The sequence below is a fragment of the Rissa tridactyla genome, chromosome 10 (genome assembly GCF_028500815.1).
Source record: "Rissa tridactyla isolate bRisTri1 chromosome 10, bRisTri1.patW.cur.20221130, whole genome shotgun sequence".
NCBI classification, from domain to species: Eukaryota; Metazoa; Chordata; class Aves; order Charadriiformes; family Laridae; genus Rissa; species Rissa tridactyla.
Window position 1 is genome coordinate 6,132,298 of NC_071475.1, and position 18,474 is coordinate 6,150,771.

General features: G+C 40.3%; 1 protein-coding gene and 1 long non-coding RNA gene across 2 annotated transcripts in view; both read left to right on the forward strand.

Moving 5' to 3' along the window:
• Positions 1-4,592: 4,592 nt before the first annotated feature.
• Positions 4,593-18,474, forward strand: part of PRKAR2A (protein kinase cAMP-dependent type II regulatory subunit alpha) — a 66,032-nt gene continuing 52,150 nt past the window's right edge. The window contains exon 1 of the mRNA XM_054215993.1: positions 4,593-4,979. Within this exon, the coding sequence (XP_054071968.1) occupies positions 4,727-4,979 (253 nt within the window). The 5' untranslated portion in view covers positions 4,593-4,726. The remainder of the gene's footprint in view (positions 4,980-18,474) is intronic.
• On the forward strand, positions 4,990-9,861 carry LOC128915539 (uncharacterized). The gene is made up of 2 exons (XR_008468672.1): positions 4,990-7,395; positions 9,569-9,861. It is a non-coding gene; the product is annotated as an uncharacterized LOC128915539 (long non-coding RNA).

An 18,474-nucleotide genomic window follows, 5' to 3' on the forward strand; every position in this document is an offset into this window, starting at 1 on the left:
GTACTAGTGACAGACAGTCCTGTATCATTTATTGAAATACCCAGTATACAAGCTACTCACTCTAGAAGTTATCAAGAAAAATATATACTGAATCTTGCTTATTGCCATAAGCAAACTGGCTCATTAGAATACCAAAGCTTTGGTTTCTGAGGTTTAGTACTTTCCTAAGAAGAAAACCAAACAGAAGCAGGAGAAGCATTTTTATCCTGTGCGCTGTGTTGAAGGATCTTTGCATCCTGGTAGCTAAACCCTGGATCACTCTGTCTTTTGTTAGCATTACTTCCTCTGCTAAAATTGAAACTCAGAAGTTTTGTGTACATTATGCACAAAGTTATATGATGTACCTGCACATTTACAGCAACAGGAGAAAGCAGTAGGTAGAAAAATAAAACCCGCTAAAATCTGAACCTTAAACAGAAAATTTCAAATATGAAACTCAGCATACGTTTCTTACAATGAGGGTGATCAATCACTGGAGGAACAGACCAAGGGAAGTGGGAATTTTTCCATCTTTTTATGTCTTAAAAGGAAGACTGGATACTTTCAGTTCATTGTGATGTGGCAGCCAAAAAAACCCAAGGAAACGTGTTAGAGAACAAAACAGACAGTGTCGTTTTTCTGATGTGTAAAACTGTGGTGAGCCCGCATTTTGGGATGTGGAGACCAGACCTGCACACAGTGCTCACGAAAGGCATAGTAAAGTTGAGCAGGTACAGTGAAAAGCATTTAATGTGATCCTGAGGATGAAGCAGCTGCCTTTGGAGGAGAGACTGGTAAGACCATGAGGCCTTAATTTGGAGAAGGCCGAAGGAAAATCAAAGTTTACAAAACCAGAAAGAATCAAATAAAACACATGCAGAACCATCATTCACCAAATCCAGCAATACCAGAAGTAGGGGGCATTTCATAGATCTGGGAAAAGTGTTTCAAAACTAAGTAAAGAGAAGTGCTGCTTTATCTAACGGGTATTTGACTTTTGGAACTTGCTGCCATAAGACACCATGGAAGCACATTGCACTTGCAGGTCCAAAACCAGGTGAGAGATAAGCAGCAGTCCTTGAACTGGAAACAGAGAGAAATAGCCACGGATGTACGCTCTGACATCCCTAATGGAACAACTGGAGGTGCTAGAGGACTACATGGGGACCAGGCTGCAGACAGTAGCCAGGCTTATTTGCTCGCCCTGAGCAGAATCTCCTCCTGTCCTGCATGAGACAGGAGACAGGAACAAACCCTGGTCGCTGGCTTCAGCACACAGGGGATGTGGAAAATCTAACATCCTGAGATTTACAACATTTTGCATAAGATTATCAAACAGTTCTGTTTGTCCTCAGATCCGTGGCTCCATGATCCTGGATGGAGGGCTTTAAAAATCTGCTGTGAACTAAAGTAGTTACCAGCCAGGAAATGCAGGAAAATGTCTAGAACTGACAAATAATTCAAAACTAAAGCAACCACTGAATTTCTAAGACACTGGCAAATCTACTCCTCAACAGTTCATGCTTTTTGCACCAAAAGCATCCCCCACTGCTGAATTCCACAACTCAGCATGGCAAGGGCAGGATTCCACTTTGTTTGCAGAAGGCCCAAACCTGGCTCGTAGGGAAGGCTGCTCTGGGACATGCCCCACAGGACAGGGCTTGCTAGTGTGTCACCTGCAACAACATGCAAAAGCTATACTCGTGGTAATTAATCTAACTTCCCTTAAACAAGAGATTGTGTTTTCTAATACCAACCATCAGAATATTTAGTGTTCTCTTGCATTATCCTTGTACTGAATTACTTGGGAGCGAATTTGAAGGCAAGGGTAATTAATCCAAGATGTACGTATGTTTATACAGTGTCTGAGCTCTGGCTGGTGCTGACAGGTTTATGAGAAGTAAATTATTACTTGTTATAAAAGGATTTATTTTACTTTTTAAAGAGCCAGTCTGGATGTTTAATCTGATTATTTTTCCCCAGTGCAAGACTACACAGACTATTTTGCCTTTTTGCTTGCAACTTCACTGCTCCTGCTAGTAGGACAAACACAGAAGCTCCATCAGTTTCATCAAGGGTGCATCAAAGTCACATAGCACCAGGTAGGACAGGCAAGTGAAGGGAAGAGACCTCAACGTTTGAGAGCTCAAACACATGATAAATATGGGAACAGCTTTCAGATGCTAAGAAAGTATTAGGAGAAAATATAATTCTGAAGAATATACATATTTTGACAGGAATACTGTGGCGACCAGCTTCATCAGTTACACAAGTCTTATCTAATTCCATACAGGGTGCTGAATACGCCATGAAGCCAGCAGAAATAAACTGCATTGGTCATGCTGCATGAACTAAAAACGTTATTATAAAGAGGATCAAATTAAGGCTGCAAGTGCATTTCCTAATTTCTCTTCTACCATTCTTTTAATGTGGATGCTTATTATAGTAATAATTTAAAAAGTTATGCAAATTTAGGGTGAAAGAAAGCATATGATGAGCTATATGTATGCACAGCAGGCAGTATTACAATTAACTTGATCACAGACAAGTCTCTTCCATGTATGTGCCATCATTTCTGATGATCACAAAATAAAAAGGTATATAAAGAAACGGTGCTGTAAATTAGCTTGAAAATGTGCTTCATGTGACCTTGGATGCTTTTTATTTTGTCCGTTGACCTTCAGAAAGAGGCTAAACAGACCTCTGCTGTTTGCTTTCCTCTGAAGCTGATTAGTTATATGTAGACATATAAATATCAGAAGGCTAACACAATGTAGCTCTTCAGAGACTTAACAATATTTACTACTAACACATTTTTTCATATAAATAACCAGATTTATATCCACAGGCACAAATGAGAGAAAATTATCAACAAACGTTAAAAGCTAATACAAGAGCTGACTACTGCCAAGAGCAGGCAATTGTCAGGTGGCTGGCTGTTGTGCAAGAGAACGGGAAAGAAAAATAAGTGTATTCCCTTGGAATTAGACTTTCTCTTTCTTCCTCTGATCCTACTCGCCAATGTTTTTCATTCTTTACAGTATTTTTTCATTTTTACAGCATTTTTAAAATTTCATTTTGACCTTTTCACCACCTGTAGTATCTTCAGCACCCAACTGGGCAAAGGAAGATCTCATCAGAAATCTTAATTTTGTGGGGGACCAACCAAAGACAGTTTTCTCATTGATCAGAACCATTTCCCTGTACCAGTTCTACCAGTCGTGTAAGTATGTACACTGAACAGTGAAATGTGCTCTTGTATTGTTTCCGACCATCAGAAAGATAATATGGTAGGAGTGGCAAATGAAAAGTCAGGAGAAAAGGGATACTGCAATTGTTGTGCCTGCTGTAAAAAAGAATAAAAATTAAGAGAAACGGCTTCATATGAAATCTCCAGATAAACTGATTAGATATGGCAAATCTACCTCCTGTGCTTATTTTTAATTTGCTCATTTTGTATAGATGCAAAACATAATCTTACCCTGCATAAAAAAATACGGGAGACGTATTACAAAGAACACCTTTTACCAGAGAGGCTGGGAGCTGTAGTAAGTGCCACGAGGTTTCCAACTGGCCCTCCCTCACCAAGAATAAAGTCAGTAAAAGCACTGGATTGGGTGCTCCGGGATCTGCAGTTGTGCTCTCCGTGCAGCGGCCATGAACAGATGATCTTTGCATGGGAGTGTGGCGAGAACCATCTGGATAAGCGATGGGACATTTTGGCACACAAGGAAACCAAAACAAAACACACAACGAATTGCCTCAGCCAATCCTGGGCTTCTAAGTGAAATTTTGTGTTTTGAGGACAAGTTGATTTCTGCCCTTTTATTTTTGAAACAAAATAATTAAATAAAAACATTTACACCGACAACACGCAGCAGCGTCACTAAGCCAACATCCTCGATTTTCCTCGACTCTTGTTTGCACAGTCCTGTTTTCTTCCAAGATGTCGTGGTTTAGGCCAGCTTAATTGAAAAGATACTGAATGGAAACTCAGTTCTGTTTTACCTCAAACCAGAACATGATATGAGCTTTACAGCAATGTCAAACCTTAAGGGCCCCTGGGCGTCTGTCAGGCCTTTGTGGCACCAACACAAGGCCTTGGGCAAGGAATACAATCAAAAATCTGAATAAAATGCACTTAACATACAAAGTTATGAAGTATGAAGAGGTATCTCCAAAGCTCACACATACAAGCAGTCGATGAGGTGCTTAAGTCCTTCACCCATCATGTTTTCAGGTGCTCGACATTACACGGACCGATCCCGCTGCCACCACTCCACAGCCGCCGCTCCGGCTTCGCACGGCCGCCGCCACGAGGCGCCGAGGCCTGCAGGTTGCTTCAGCTCGCGAGGTTCAAGAATACTGACTTAATGACTTAATTGTGACACGAAACCAGCGCGGTCTGAGGGCCCCGATCTAACGCCAACCGAGACCTGCCTCTGCCCCCCCCCCCCGGCCTCGTGCCCGGCTCCCCCGCTCGCGCCGCGCCTCTCAGTGACGCACGCGCCCCCCCCGCTCGGCGCCTGCGCGGCCGTTGGCCCCGCGCCCGTTGCGGCGCCTGCGCACTCGGGGCCGCTCCCGTCCCGCCTCCTCCCCCCCCGCCCCCCCCCGGCCCCGGCGCGGCTCGTGTGACCGGAGCGGCGGGAGTCAGTCGGCGCCTGCGGAGGGAGGCCCCGAGCCCACCACCGCCACAGCCGGCCGCGGAGGGTGGGAGGCGGTGGCCTCCTCCTCGGTCCCCGGCGCCATGAGCATCGAGATCCCGCCGGGCCTCACCGAGTTGCTGCAGGGCTACACGGTGGAGGTGCTGCGGCACCGGCCGCCCGACCTGCTGGGCTTCGCCGCCGACTACTTCGCCCGCCTGCGGGATGCCCGCGACCAGGAGGCGGCCGGCGGCGGCCGCAGGGTGGTCAGCTTCGATGGGGAGCCCATGCAGACCGAGTCCAACGGCGAGGAGGAGCCCGACCGCGGCGACGAGGACTCTGACTCCGACTTCGAGCGTAAGTGCCGGCGGTGAGGGGCGGCTGTGAGGGGCTGCCCCCGGGGCCGTGAGGGGCAGCTGTGAGGGGGAGCTATGAGGGAGGCTGCCCGTGGCCCTGAGGGGCGGCGGCGTGAGGAGACTGAGGGGCAGCTGTGACGGCGGGCGGTGAGGGGTGGCTGCCCGTGGCACTGAGGGGCGCTGGTGACGGGGGCCGCCCGAGCCTGTGAGGGGAGGCTGTGAAGGACTGCCCGTGTCGGCGGCGGGGGGCGAGGACGGGCCGGGAGCGGCGGGGTCCTGCCCCCGGGGGTAGGAAGCAGCCCGGAAGGCCGGCCCGCAGCCTGCGCCGCTGCCCCGGCCGCTGGCGCTCGGGTCTGCGGGGCGGGATGGATTGGATGGGGGACAGGCTCCGGCTGCCGCCTCTTGCAGCGTCGCGGCGGGTGCTGCTGGGCGCCTTCAGCCGGCTCCTTCCCTCCGCGGCTCTGCAGGGTGTCGGCTGCGCCCCGGGCAAGCTGTACGCCTGCAGGAGAACTGCCCTCTCGGGGGCAAGCCGTGCTCGCCTTGACATTAGGCCCGTAGGCTCCAGTGGGAGACTCGTTCCCTGGGCGGGGTGTCAGAAAGCAGATGTACAGACCTGCCGTATAACGGCCAAAATTGTGCCTGGGGTCTGACTAGAGTTATCGGAGTGAATTGAGCATACAGCCAAGCATGTGATAGGAAAGATCATGTGTTATTGTGCAATCTCTTCTGTACTTATCTTTACATTTCTGCCTTTAAATCATTGCCGACGACTGTTTTTTTTTTTTTTCCTCTGAAGCTGGGGATGTTTGTTGCCACTGTTGTGCGTTTAAAGTGGTTATTATAAAGCATTGACATAACTTTTTAATATGTTACTAAGTAGCAAAAATGCGAAGCCACTTGTATACTCCTGTTTATACTGTAGGTCTCCAAGAGAAAAGATAACTTAGGTGATCTGGACAATGAAACGCCACTTGTGATACTTCAGTTTTTATTCTGTCAAAATGTGCTGTGTGCCTTGTGCAGTGTTTATAATTTGGACTGTAATTGAGCTTCAATGCAAAAAGTTATTGAAAATGTTTGTGAATGGTGGTACTTGGCACACCCAGAATTTTGGAGCTGAAATTGCTGAATACTGTCTCATTATTAGAAGTTAATTTAAGTGGAGAGGGAAAGGTAAGAAAAGGCGTGCTTTCCCTAAACTTTCAGTGCCCTCAGTTTTGCGGTCTTATGCCCTTGACCTATAACATGAACAAAGGTTCCTGACTTTTATTGACAGAGGATTTTCTCTTAGACAAATTACTATATGTCACCTTGAGGATGAAGTGTGTTCTTGCATCTGTGCTCTGGCTAACAGTTTTAAAGAAACAAGAAGAAATTAAACTGGAACAAACAATTGTTTTTGTTAAGAAAGCATTGGGAGACCAGCTATTTTTGCAGCCCTTTTAGGCTGGGAACTTTACAAAGTAAAACACAGCTTCTGCTCTTGAAAATATACAATCTAAACGGGAAATGCAAGTGTATGAGAGGGCAAGAATAAAATGTACAGTCGGAATGAATTAAAAAGCAGTTTGCAATTGCTGTCTAGATTTGAGTGTGTTTTTTTTTTTTTTCTAATGAGAGAGAGGTTCTGTTTAGGGCATGAAGAAGAAAAGATGAATGGTAAAGGATAAAGAGGTGGGCACTGGTAGTGACTGGATTGTAGTTAAGGGGATGTGCAAGTGTGAGCACAGATTTATGACAGCAATTTCAAGTGATTTTGTTTGTCCTGCAACTCAAGTCAGCAATATTTTCAAGCATCTCTAAATATAAAAGAAGCTATAGTTTCTTGTAAAATGTATTATTTTAAAATAAAGTTCTAGATTGGAAAAATTGCAGTAAACAGTTGTGTATGATTTTTTTAAAATGTGCAACATTTCTGTATATAATGTTTTCCTTTTTTAAAAAATACAGCCAACCAAACAAAAAAACATACACAAAACCCCGCACTCCACCAGAGCTTTTAATGTCATTGAAAGCATCTCTTCTATTTCTTGATCAGTTTATCTTATTTTAGGGTTTGAAAGATCTTCTCCAGGGAAGTAAGTGTAAAGTTTTCCTGTGAATGTTGGCAACTGCAGCTGAAGGGATACTCTGAAGTTGAATATTTTCAGATAAAAATCTACAAACTTGATGGTGGCAAGCAACTTTTCAAATACAGCTTTATGTGCTGAGGGTGTCCAACGCAGAAAGGTGGTTCCTTTGCTTCAAGTTTCTGCTCATCATCTTTCTGTCTTAGTCAGAGAGAAAATTCAATTAACATAGGCAAGTAGCACTGTCAGTAGTGCTGTCTTGCTGCTTTTCTGAAAATCTGTGCTATTTCCTCTTTACAGTTTCAAAGACCTGGGGGAGGAAGAGAGCTGTGTTCTATTTATCAGCAGGTGAGGATCTCTACAGGGTCAGGGAAACGATTCTTTCTTACGTTGTTTAACATTGTGGGGGGCAGTTGCCCATAGCTACCTGTTTTTTAGATTTCTGTTGTAGCTGTTGTCATAGAAGGCTTTATTAATGGGAAAATGTTAAGTCAGAGATTCTGATATCTCCATCCTCTATGAATTTTATAGGTAGGATGATACTTCTACCTTGTTGTGGAAGACCATATCCTGTGTCCTTATACACTGCTCAGTGTTTAAAGGACATTTAAAGGTAGAGAAAACCCACAAAATGAGTCTCAGATAATCTCACTGGACAGGCCCTAGTACTGTTTACTAAGATTGCATTTTTTCATCTTGGACAATTTTAGAAAGACTAAAATTAATTTCACTTTGTTTTCCTAGGTTAACATGTGTTTACCTTTGAGTTTCAAAGACAGGTCAAAAGGATGTTTTAAATATGTTTCCATGGCTGTTTTTAAATATAAAGATGAAATTGAGCAATGGTAGTTTAGTAAAGTATTAAGTTAAGAAAATTTAAAGCTAGTTTAAATAAGTGACCTGGTTGTGTATTTTGGGCGTATGAAAGATGTCTGCATAAATAATGTGGTTGTCTTCATGTTTCTACTTCTGGCACAATATTAAATTTGTGTATCTCACTAGGCTGCATCAGCATACTATGAGCTAGAGACTACTTCAGATAACTTACTCGTTGGGTTTTTTTTGTATGCTTTGAGGGCACATGGTAATAGAAGGGAGAAATAACTTAAAATCAGAATAAGTTCTTGGCCTTTGGTGTAAACTGTGTGGCAAATGTCTTCATGTAGTCATAGTGACACCAGTGGTTCCTTTTCTGCCATAACAGCACTCAATCAACATGGTAAAAGTCACTGAAACTAACTAGATGACAAAAAAGACTTCTATTCTCTTATGACACTTCAGTAATTACTTCTAGGTTTACATTTATTCTCTGAACTTCTGGGAGTTTGATCTCTGATTTTGATCATTTTTGTGTATGCTATCAAAGGATATCAGGATGTGGCTGTTAACAGACAGTGGAGTGTAAGGAATGTGTGGAAAGAAAATAGTGACAATAGGGGGGAGAACCTCCAGAAACATCTATCCAGTGGGCTGTGGCAGAGAATTTATACATAGGAAGCTTTCCTCAGAGCCTTTATTTGATTGGTGTAACTGCAAAGTTGACAAGTTGATAGAGTTGGGAAAAGATGCAAAGTGACAACTTAAAAAAATCAGGCTGAGGACATAACCAAGGATGTATATGTATTCTAAAAGTGTGTCCTTGACCATGGCACTTGTAATTTTAACAAGGAAGCTCTGAATAGTTGTGTTAAGGGTGTGAAATTAAAGCAACAGAAATGGTCTGTCCGCTGTTTAGACTGAGTCATGACTTTGGGAAACCTTCTATTGTGAGTAGCCCATCTGAAGGAAGGCAGGCGGCTTTCCTTCCCTGTCAGTTGTGGCAATTGCACAAAGGTGCAAGGTACCGCACTGTTAACTTTCCATTTTTGTGTCTCCTTGTTTGTAATAGTAATCAGTTATAGAAGGAAAAAAAAAAATATAAGAATAAAGCCACCTGTGTTTATTGTTGGAGATATTAAATATAACAAACAGTAGAACTAAAATATTTTTCGGATTATATACTAACTTGAGCAACTCAGATGTTTTACCTAATGACAAGTATTTTAGTGAAAGTAAAATTTTTCCTTCCCAGGGTTTCACCTTGATATTGAAGGAAAGATTGTGCACTTTTCAGCTGCTCCCTGACCAAAAGAAAACGCTTTTTAATATATTGCTTTCAAAATAATCCTTTTCAGCATGCTCTATTGTTATGAAGGAAAATGGTGCATATGAATCTGGATTAACAGGTGAAAAGATCCAGTTTAGTGTCTGCACTGAGCTCTCAATTAAAATTCAAGGATTTGCTAAATGTCATCTAAAACATCAATAGGATATCTCAGCAGAAGGGAGTAGGGAAATGTACTTTTACATCATTAGATCTTGGATGTGATACCAAATAAGAGTTCAGTCCATCTTTGAAATCTTTATCTTCTTAATTGTTAACAGAAGTGCTTACTATTAAATTAAAACTGTTCTTACTCTTAAGCATCATTTGCTTATGCATTCTTATTCTGTACTTATTCTGTACTACATCAATTTACAGGTCAGGCGTAACTCCTTGCTGTTTTCCTGAAATAATTCAAGGAAATATATTGAATGATAGAAGTCAGATGATTGAAGACTTTTGAAGAAGACCTTTGAAGGATGGAGTAAGGAGAATAGTGGTCCTTCTGAAGAACACAGTTCAAGTTTTCAGATGTAATTCAGATTTGTTATTGCAAGTGTTCCTGCGAGACAGTCACCTTTAAAATGAAAGTACTCTTAACTTTCTAGTAGTACGTTCACCTGCTTCCTCCATAATTGTTAATTTACTGGGAATAAAGCACAGTAGCACTCTCCTCGCTCTTTTTCTTTTTTTTTCCTGTCCTTAACATGAAAAGAGCTTCTCTCTGCAGTACAGTACTTTTTTTTACAGTACTATTGCATTGTATGATGCAAATTCAGTCCAAAGAATAGCTACTCTATTTAAAATATAGGTAGCACAGTGGGCACTTTCGTAATCTGATAATTATTAGTGCTACTTCTTTTTTTCTTTGAAATTTGTTTGACTGACTCATGTTGCTTAATAGTGATTATAACAAAGGTGTTTTGCGCTCTACTTAAGTAGTCTCTAGATTTTTCCTCTAGATGGAGGAAGAAGCTCTAGATTATGATCTAACCATAAGCCTTTGAGGTTAGTATACAAAGAAAGAAGTACACATACTTTCTAATATGTTTGAAAAGAGTGTACGTGTAAGCAAGCCTAGCAACCTGAAGGTGTAGAATAAGCTTTAGTTTTATTTATTCTTCGGTCTCTATCAATAACATGGAATCAATTACAAAGCAAAGTATTAGTGATACATGCATGTTGATAATGTTTTAAGAGGAATATATATTTCTACATTTGATTTTCTGATTTTGGTAGGTCTTGGCAGCATAATATCTTGAATGTGTTTAACATAAAAAATACCAAGTGAAAGATTACCATTGTGCAGCTGCTATACTTGCGCGTGTCTTTGCTTTTGCAGAGACAGTTCTCACTGACTTAAATCTGAAGGATTAAATAGAGTAGCTGCTGTTAGTACTAATGGAACTTCACTCCCTATATTTATCTTGTTCACACAGGGGAACTTTGAACATAAACTAAGTATAAAGGAGGACTGAATTTACTTCTCTTTAGTTACTTGGACAAAATTTCTAAAGTTTTTTTCTGGAGATCTTTTTGCTTCTGTATTTGCTTATCACAAAAGACATGCTTTTCAGCATTTGTTCTTAAGATTGTACTTACTCTGTTACAAGATTTGACTAGGACTTTTTCTAGTCAAGTGATGTAGCTCTAAGGAGGTCACCGTTTGTATCTCAATGGAGTCTGAAGGAAGGTTTCATCAGTAGTCTTCAGTACAAATGAAAATTTAATTAAAATACAGGTGTAATACATCATTCTTACCTGAGATAATAAAATAACAAAGTATGAAGTGAAGGGATAAAAGCTGCTGGATGGCTGAGAAACAGAACTGTAGATGAGTTGACTGAAATTTGCAAACATCACTGGATATTGCTAAATGTATATTGATTTACATCAGGAAGGAGAAACTTCTATGTTAATTTTGAAAGATAAGTTTCTTGCAATTTTGACGTGGTATACTTACATTGTTATTTGTAACATCCTGTCATCAGCACTGTTCTTATTCCTATAGCTTCTATTAGACAGTCCTTAAAATCTCTCGAGAAAGATATCTTCTTATTCCAGTTTGCTCTCAGTTGCTTGACGTGATCATTCTGCTTTTCTTAAATCATCTGTGTATCGCAGAATGTGAGGAAGCAAGCAGTACCTTTAAAAATTCCGGTAACTTTTCACTTAGCTGTTAAGCTTGGTATTTCCTGAAAGAGCTTTTGGCACTAGCTATAACTGCATAGATAAATTAAATTCTAGACTCAGTTTGTGCTCTTTTAGTATCCTGCTGTTAGTTTGGGCAAATAGAAACTGCGTTACTTTGTGTACTAGCCTCTAAAAAGAACGTAACTAACTATAAAGGAAGGGGATAATTAGCCTTTGGAAATTATTGCTTAATTCTTAAAAGCTTGGTTTTTCCGCATTGAAAAAGTTTATTGTAAGAAAAATTGTATGAAACTTCTAAAATGGGATTCTTCTAGCTGGTTCTAAAATTAAGCTAAAGGAAATTGTTGTAGTGAATATTATCTTTTTTTAACTATGTTATTTTTTCATTTAATAATCTAATATTAGAGTGCTGAGACAATTCTGCCAGTGTTGCCAAGTGCCATCTTCCCCTTTTGCTGATACTGAAGTTTAGTTGTACCCTCTTATCTAAAATAGAACAATGGAGATCTCGGGGAAGAGGAGGAGACAACAGAGAAGAAGCTCACTTCAAATTATTCACCAGTCAGTCATTAAAAAGCATTAATGTTTAACAAAGAGCAGTTGCTCATTATGCAAATGAAGACTCGAAGTGTAGCCAAGATGAGTTATGCATGTTTCTCACTGGCTTTACCAACATTTTCAACTTCATGAATGATCATTCATATTTTTTTTTGAAAGAAGAGGGAGATAATGACAAATACAATTGTAACAAACGTACTGGTTCCTCTTTTAGAGGGATATTATTCTTGTCTCTGTAACAGTCCTTTAGATTCCTTAGATATGCTACTGCACTTGCATCTTTGTAATCCATGTCTGGCTTTGCATCAGTACTTCTTTGGTATGTAATAATTTTTTTGATACATCAAGATTCTTTGATTCACATAGGTTTCTGTTTGTTTGTTTTTTTCCCCCTGAGGTGTCATTAATTGCATGGCGTGTACTCTTCTGCACTCTGCATTTTCAGTATCTTGATGCATCACTGTAATATGAAACAGACAAAGTAAATCAAGAATCGTAAGAACATTGGTTGGAAAAGTTACTAGTGGGTAATTTGATAAATCTGAGTGTGGGTGAAACACTGTTATATAAAAGACTCTTGAACCAAAATACTAATTCCATGAAAGGATGTATGCTTAAGAGATCCTTTAATGCAAACTTTTCTTTTGAAAGTACAGATCTGAAAAAGGGACTATCAGGAGGAGACTCCAGAAATGTTACCCAGAACAAGCAGCTGCTTTGTGGTTGTTTGTGTTTCGTCTGTGAGGTAGTGAAAATTGTGGTGATTGTGGATGGCAGTGTTCTCTGTGTGCTTTAATAGATATGATACCTAGAAGAGAGAGGAGATTTAGAGGAAAGCAAGCCTGTCATACAGTTATCGTACTGCTAGGATTTGGCCTCTGTTTCATAAATATACAATAAGTTGTGTATAATAAAGCCCAGCATTGTATTAGTAGCAGTTTTGCTACTAGCCCTTTCCATACTGAGGCATTTCTTTTCTATGTAGAAATTGCAGACGATGAATAGCGACGATTCTGCTCTGAGCATGGACTTGGAAATTCCCTTTAGGGGAGAACACATCTCTAGGAACAGCCTGCCTTCAAGGCATGTGGGAGGGACTGCAGGTATCATTTCTGTAGCACCGCTTTTATGATAATTTAAAAACAACAACAAAACCAAACAAACCTGTTTTTTATTTTTCTAAAAAAATTTAAGCCACTTTCTGTTCCCTCCTTCTATTTCCTGTTAACTTTCTGAGGGCGGCTTGACGAACAGCTTTGCTTCTTCTCAGAAACTGTATACATCCTGGAGGAACTCAGTTTCCAACTGGCATGATGTCATGTTTCGTTCTGAGGTCATCTTGCAAAAGTCTGGAACCCTGCACTCCTTTTTGGGTGTCGGTGAAGTCCAAACCAAGATGGTCCATGATCATCCAGCAAAATTGTCACAAAAATCTCTCTCTAAACTGTTGTGTGAACAAGGATTAGGGCTGCAAATTGGAGATGAAGTGGTGATTTTGGTAAAAAGTTGTTCTTCCATTGGTAACTGTTTCTGTCCTTCTCTGAATCTCAGTGGTACACAAAGGACGGAAAAGCTTAAAGTACTGCTTCTCTGGTTGTGGAGCATTCTAATAACATGTGTGAAGTTTGTGTGGGGAGTGAACTGTGTGTGTTTTAGATGAGGGTTGAGAAACTACTCTCTAGTTTTCCTATGTAAATATTGTAGTGCCAAGTTCCTTGTTCTTGGTGATTGTATATTGACAGACTGTTACAAAGCAGGATGTCACAATGGCCCTCCATTTCCATTTTGGTTCTTCCTCCCTTGGGATAGCATATTGTTTTCTGCTTCCTATTGAGAAACCTGTATTCCATAGAAGAGATTTTAAGAAAAGAAAAATACAAATATTTGTTTTCTTTTTTTCCTGTTGGGGCTCCAGTAAACACTGCCATTTCTGTGGCAACACTTGTGCTAATCTTGATCATTCAGGAAGAATTGCTTCCTCAAGGAAATGCTGTAGTGTAAGGAACTGGTCCATCTCAGGTTATCATGGATATGGGGAATACCTCTCTATGAAAGATGTCTCTTGGATAGCCCTGGAGTGAAAATTCAAAGATGGTGGAGTTCCCTTTTTTTTTTTTTTTTAAAAAAAAGTAATTGTTCTGAAATGGTTAAGTTTTTTTAACATTGATAATATTAAATGTTTCTGATTAAAATTCATAAGTATTTGTAGGACTCAAAGCCTTCTCAGGGATAAATTATGAAAGATGGCTCATTAAAGTAGATAAACATTCAGTCTTCTGTCTCTCACACCTTTGGGGAGGCTGGCGGAAGATTCCACAATATTCTTGTTCTAAAATGATAAAACTTAGTACTATTCAGAGTGGCGATGTTACTTTAAATACTCCGGTTTCTCAAGCATATTGAAATTAAACATCACTTGATGCAATTTGTATAATGATTTTTATTCTAATCTTGAGATTGTGTAACTTTATGGCTGTTTATCATAAACTAGGCTTCAATTTATCTTGTATTCTGTATGCGCACCTCTTAGATCCTTGTGAAGTAATTTTAATTTCTTGCTGCTGAAACTGTTTAGTAATTAGGTGTTGTGCCTTGTGTCTTTTTTTTCATAACGCTGTCAAACAATGTAACTTTGTGTGATGTGCGTTGGTTTTGGTAGTGTTTTTCTTTTTAACTTCTCATAGATTTTATATGCAGACACTTAACTTTTCCTAGTTAAAAGAGTTGCAATGTGTAGCACTTGTTTTGAAGTAGTATGTAACAGGGACTGTTGTGAGCTTTATACTAGAAGTTCTGCTACTAAAAGTCAGTTCATCTGGAAGCTGAACCATGTAGTACTTGCTGCACCTCACTTTGGTCAGGGAATTTCTTTTTATTGTTACTGACATATTTATGTTGGGATGAATGCTAACGTGTGCCCTCTTTCAGGGACTCTAGACATATGTGAGCATAAAAGGGGATTTTCCATGGTCTGGGGAGAATGCACTGTTTGGTTTTTTTTTTACTATTATCCCTTCTTAGGAAACAGGGCGAATCTGCCTGTCTTCACTCTTCCTCTTTCCCCTAAATCCTCTCCCTGTGAAAGTGCACAGGATGCAGTTACTGGAAGTGTGTGTTTTGTTGTCTATCAAAATACTTTTTTACATGGATATTATTCTTTTTACAGCTATATGTTTTAATTAAGCTTTCTGAATGCTGACTTAATATTGTTAGAAGTGTAAATCTGAAGGAAGAAAAGCTATAAAATACGTTATTCTGAGATGTGGTACGCCAGTTATTTTTGCTCATAATTTTGTTGTGTATCACAAACTGAAGATTGCCCAGATAAGAAACTTTAAGTTTTCTAAATTTCAAAATGTATTTGGAATCTACTCAAATTTATTTATACTTCGCTAAAAGAAACTGTTACCAAATTATATCTGAATGGAACAAGATCAGCTTATGAATTATTGATTAATATAATTGTACTGATAATGAAATAGCACTTAATGTTGTATACATGTAGAATCACAGAATTGCCAGAGATGTTGCTAATACTTCTGCAGAATCCATGGTACTTCTCATCACTTTCTGCCACCCCTCAGCTTGCTAGCTGTCATCCTCCCTCAGAGCTGAGGCTGTGCTACCTGCTACGGTGGTGTGGAAGGGCTGGGTGTGATTCACATTTTGTTATCTCTGTAGTAAAGCATCAGACAAGAAAATTAACATGAATTGTGAAGTCAGTTGTGCTCATATAGAGGATCCTGCGTCCTAGAGATGAGGGGAAGCAAGGTAGAAAACCTGGTGTCCAGCACTGATTCTGAAGCTACTGCTACAGGATTAAATCCTGTAAATCCTGTGCACCTCTTCTATTACTGCTGTAGATATCTCTATATATAGGACACAAATCGTGGGTTGGTTTGGGATTTTTTGTGTGTTTGTTTTTGTTTTGCTTTTTTTTTTTGTAACTGGAAAACCAATAACTTCAGTTGTGAGTATATCTAGAAATTCTTATAAACAACTGACCAAGGTTTTCTGGCTTTGGTTATTAAAAAATGTGATATGATGCATGATACATTTTTTTTCTCTAAATGTATTTTTTAAACATATCACATACGGGGATGCTAGTTCTTTGAATACGCTTTTTTTTATTTCACAAATCAACAACACATCTTCAGTCTTTTTTAAGCACCTAATTAAAAAAAAGTCAAAATCAGACCTCAAGAAGAATTGAGCCAGCTCTTTAAATTTTTGATCTTTTGAGAATGACAGGTTTGAGAAAGGTCATTCACGAATTGTTCAGGCAAGAGTGAGTCTTCAGCGGTGATTATGTATACAGGATGGAGTGCTAAATCCTAGGAAACAGTGAGGTGGGGAAGGATGCAGAAGTTATTGGAGATGATCAACTGATAATAGTTGCCTTTTGTGTCAGTGGCTAAGAGGGCTGATACATATGTTGAGGTTTGTCCAGGATGTGGATGCTTGTTGGCTTTTATGTGGCATTAATAGAATAAGAACTTGTTTAGCATGTTGCAGTAGGGGTCATTGCTGAAAATTTTTTAAAATGCCCGAGAAATGCTCAGTTTGCAAATATGGAGAATGTGTCCCTCATAAGAAATTGCAGAAGCCCCGGCCTCTTCTTTTCCTCCCTTTCTCCCCATCTCCCTTTACAAAAACAGCCAAACAAACTAAACCCCAACAGCCCAAAACCTGTATCATGGCTCTGTCAAAATTTATAGTTACCTACCTGGAAAAAAGATGTCTGGAACTAGAGGATCCATTAATGTATCTGTCTGCAAAGGATGTTTACTTCTATCGTCTCGTGCCATTGGAACTTAAACTGGAGGCAAAGTGTGAGTTTTAATGAGCTGTTAGAGTATCTTTAGGGAATCACAGAATGGTTGAGGTCGGAAGACAGCTCTGGAGGTTATCTTATCCAACCCCTCTGGTTAAGCAGGACTACCTAGAGTGGTTGCCCAGGACTATGTCTAGATGGCTTTTAAGTATCCTGAAGGATAGAGATTGCAGAACCTCTCCGGGCAACATGTGCTAGTGCTGGGTCACCCTCACAGTAAAAAAAGTGTTTCTTGGTGTTCAGACAGACTCTCTTGTGTCTCGGTTTGCGCCCATTGGCTCTTGTCCTGTCCCGGAACTGGACACAGTACTCCTCCAGGTGTGGCCTTACCAAGGCTGAGGTAGAAGTGAAGGACCACCTCCCTTGACCTGCTGGCAATACTGCTCATAACGCATCCCAGGATACCATTAATCTGGTGTGTCTTGCCTGCCATATACAAGTGTACTTATGCCCTGATTTAAATGTGGATGTGTGACATTAGGCTCTGAATCAGCTTGAAGTGACACTTGATGCTGATGTTTCTAATTGAAATTCCTCTTGCTCTTTTATACAGATAAATCAGATGACAGCACAACCCATTCCAGCTTTGTCTTATGTAAAAACATGCTAAGTTTCATCATCCAAATCAGTACTGGCAGTAGGAATTAGTAACTGACATTAGAAGTGACCCAGCCAAAGAACTATGGGCTCTTACATGCTTCCTGTTTTAGCTGTAGGATGCTATTCTTAAATCCTACCTATGTACAACACCTATATACGTTCCTGAGCTCAGGTTGGTCTGGCAGGTATAGCTGTGTAGCTGAGTATATAAAACACCATGCCCTGCCAGTGTCACTGGTGGTTTCTACTGAGCTTCAGATCTTCTGTATTTTTCTTCTAAGTTGCTCTCTTTTGTATAACTAGTTCAGTTACAGTTGTTTCTTACTGTCTATCACATGAGATACAGTACCTGACTGTGAGAGTGACTCCAATCTGTTTTATCCGAGACTGTAAATAGCTAAGAGGCAAAGGAAAAGCTTCTTACACTGCGTATCATCTGTAACTGCCCACATTAATTCTTCTTTTCTGTTCTAGTGCAAACTTGAGCAGGCCAGCTGTATACCACTGATGAAAAGCTAAGACCAACCCTTTTTTCCTTTGCATTGAAACAGATTGGAAGTGCTGCTGCAATCAGTGGTCATTGATAGCCTTGTTGTGTGCTCAGATTTGGGACTGAAGCCTTGCTCTGTCCTCTGAGCATTTTTGTTCTTTGCTGCCCTTCCACCATAAAGTGTTCTAAAATGGTGGTGGATGTGCAAGTACAGGCTTGAGACTGGCCATGTAAGTATGCCCTGAGCGCAAACAATTGCGTCTTCCCCTTCTGTGTAATTCACTTATTTGTGTTGGAAGCTGTACTGAAGCTAAGCAGTATCTGTTAAGCCAATTAGTCTATCGGAGAAGGGCACTAGAGTTAGAACAGTTGGATCACGATGACTTTCTGTTCTTATGTTTCCTCTACATGTGTAATTATTTTTGTGGCAACATATCTATATCTTAACGAGCTATGGTCTTGGAAGTTTCATGAGATTTTCGAAAAAATGTTTGTTATGATGCTATGGCAAAGATAGTGGAAGACAGATTCCCTAAAATGTGTATTTCATAACAAGAAAGTGTTGCTGTTCTAAGAGTTCCTGTGTCTCTATTAGTTACTGGTAAGATTTAAATAACTTGTGACATGTATAAGATCAGCTTGATGGTA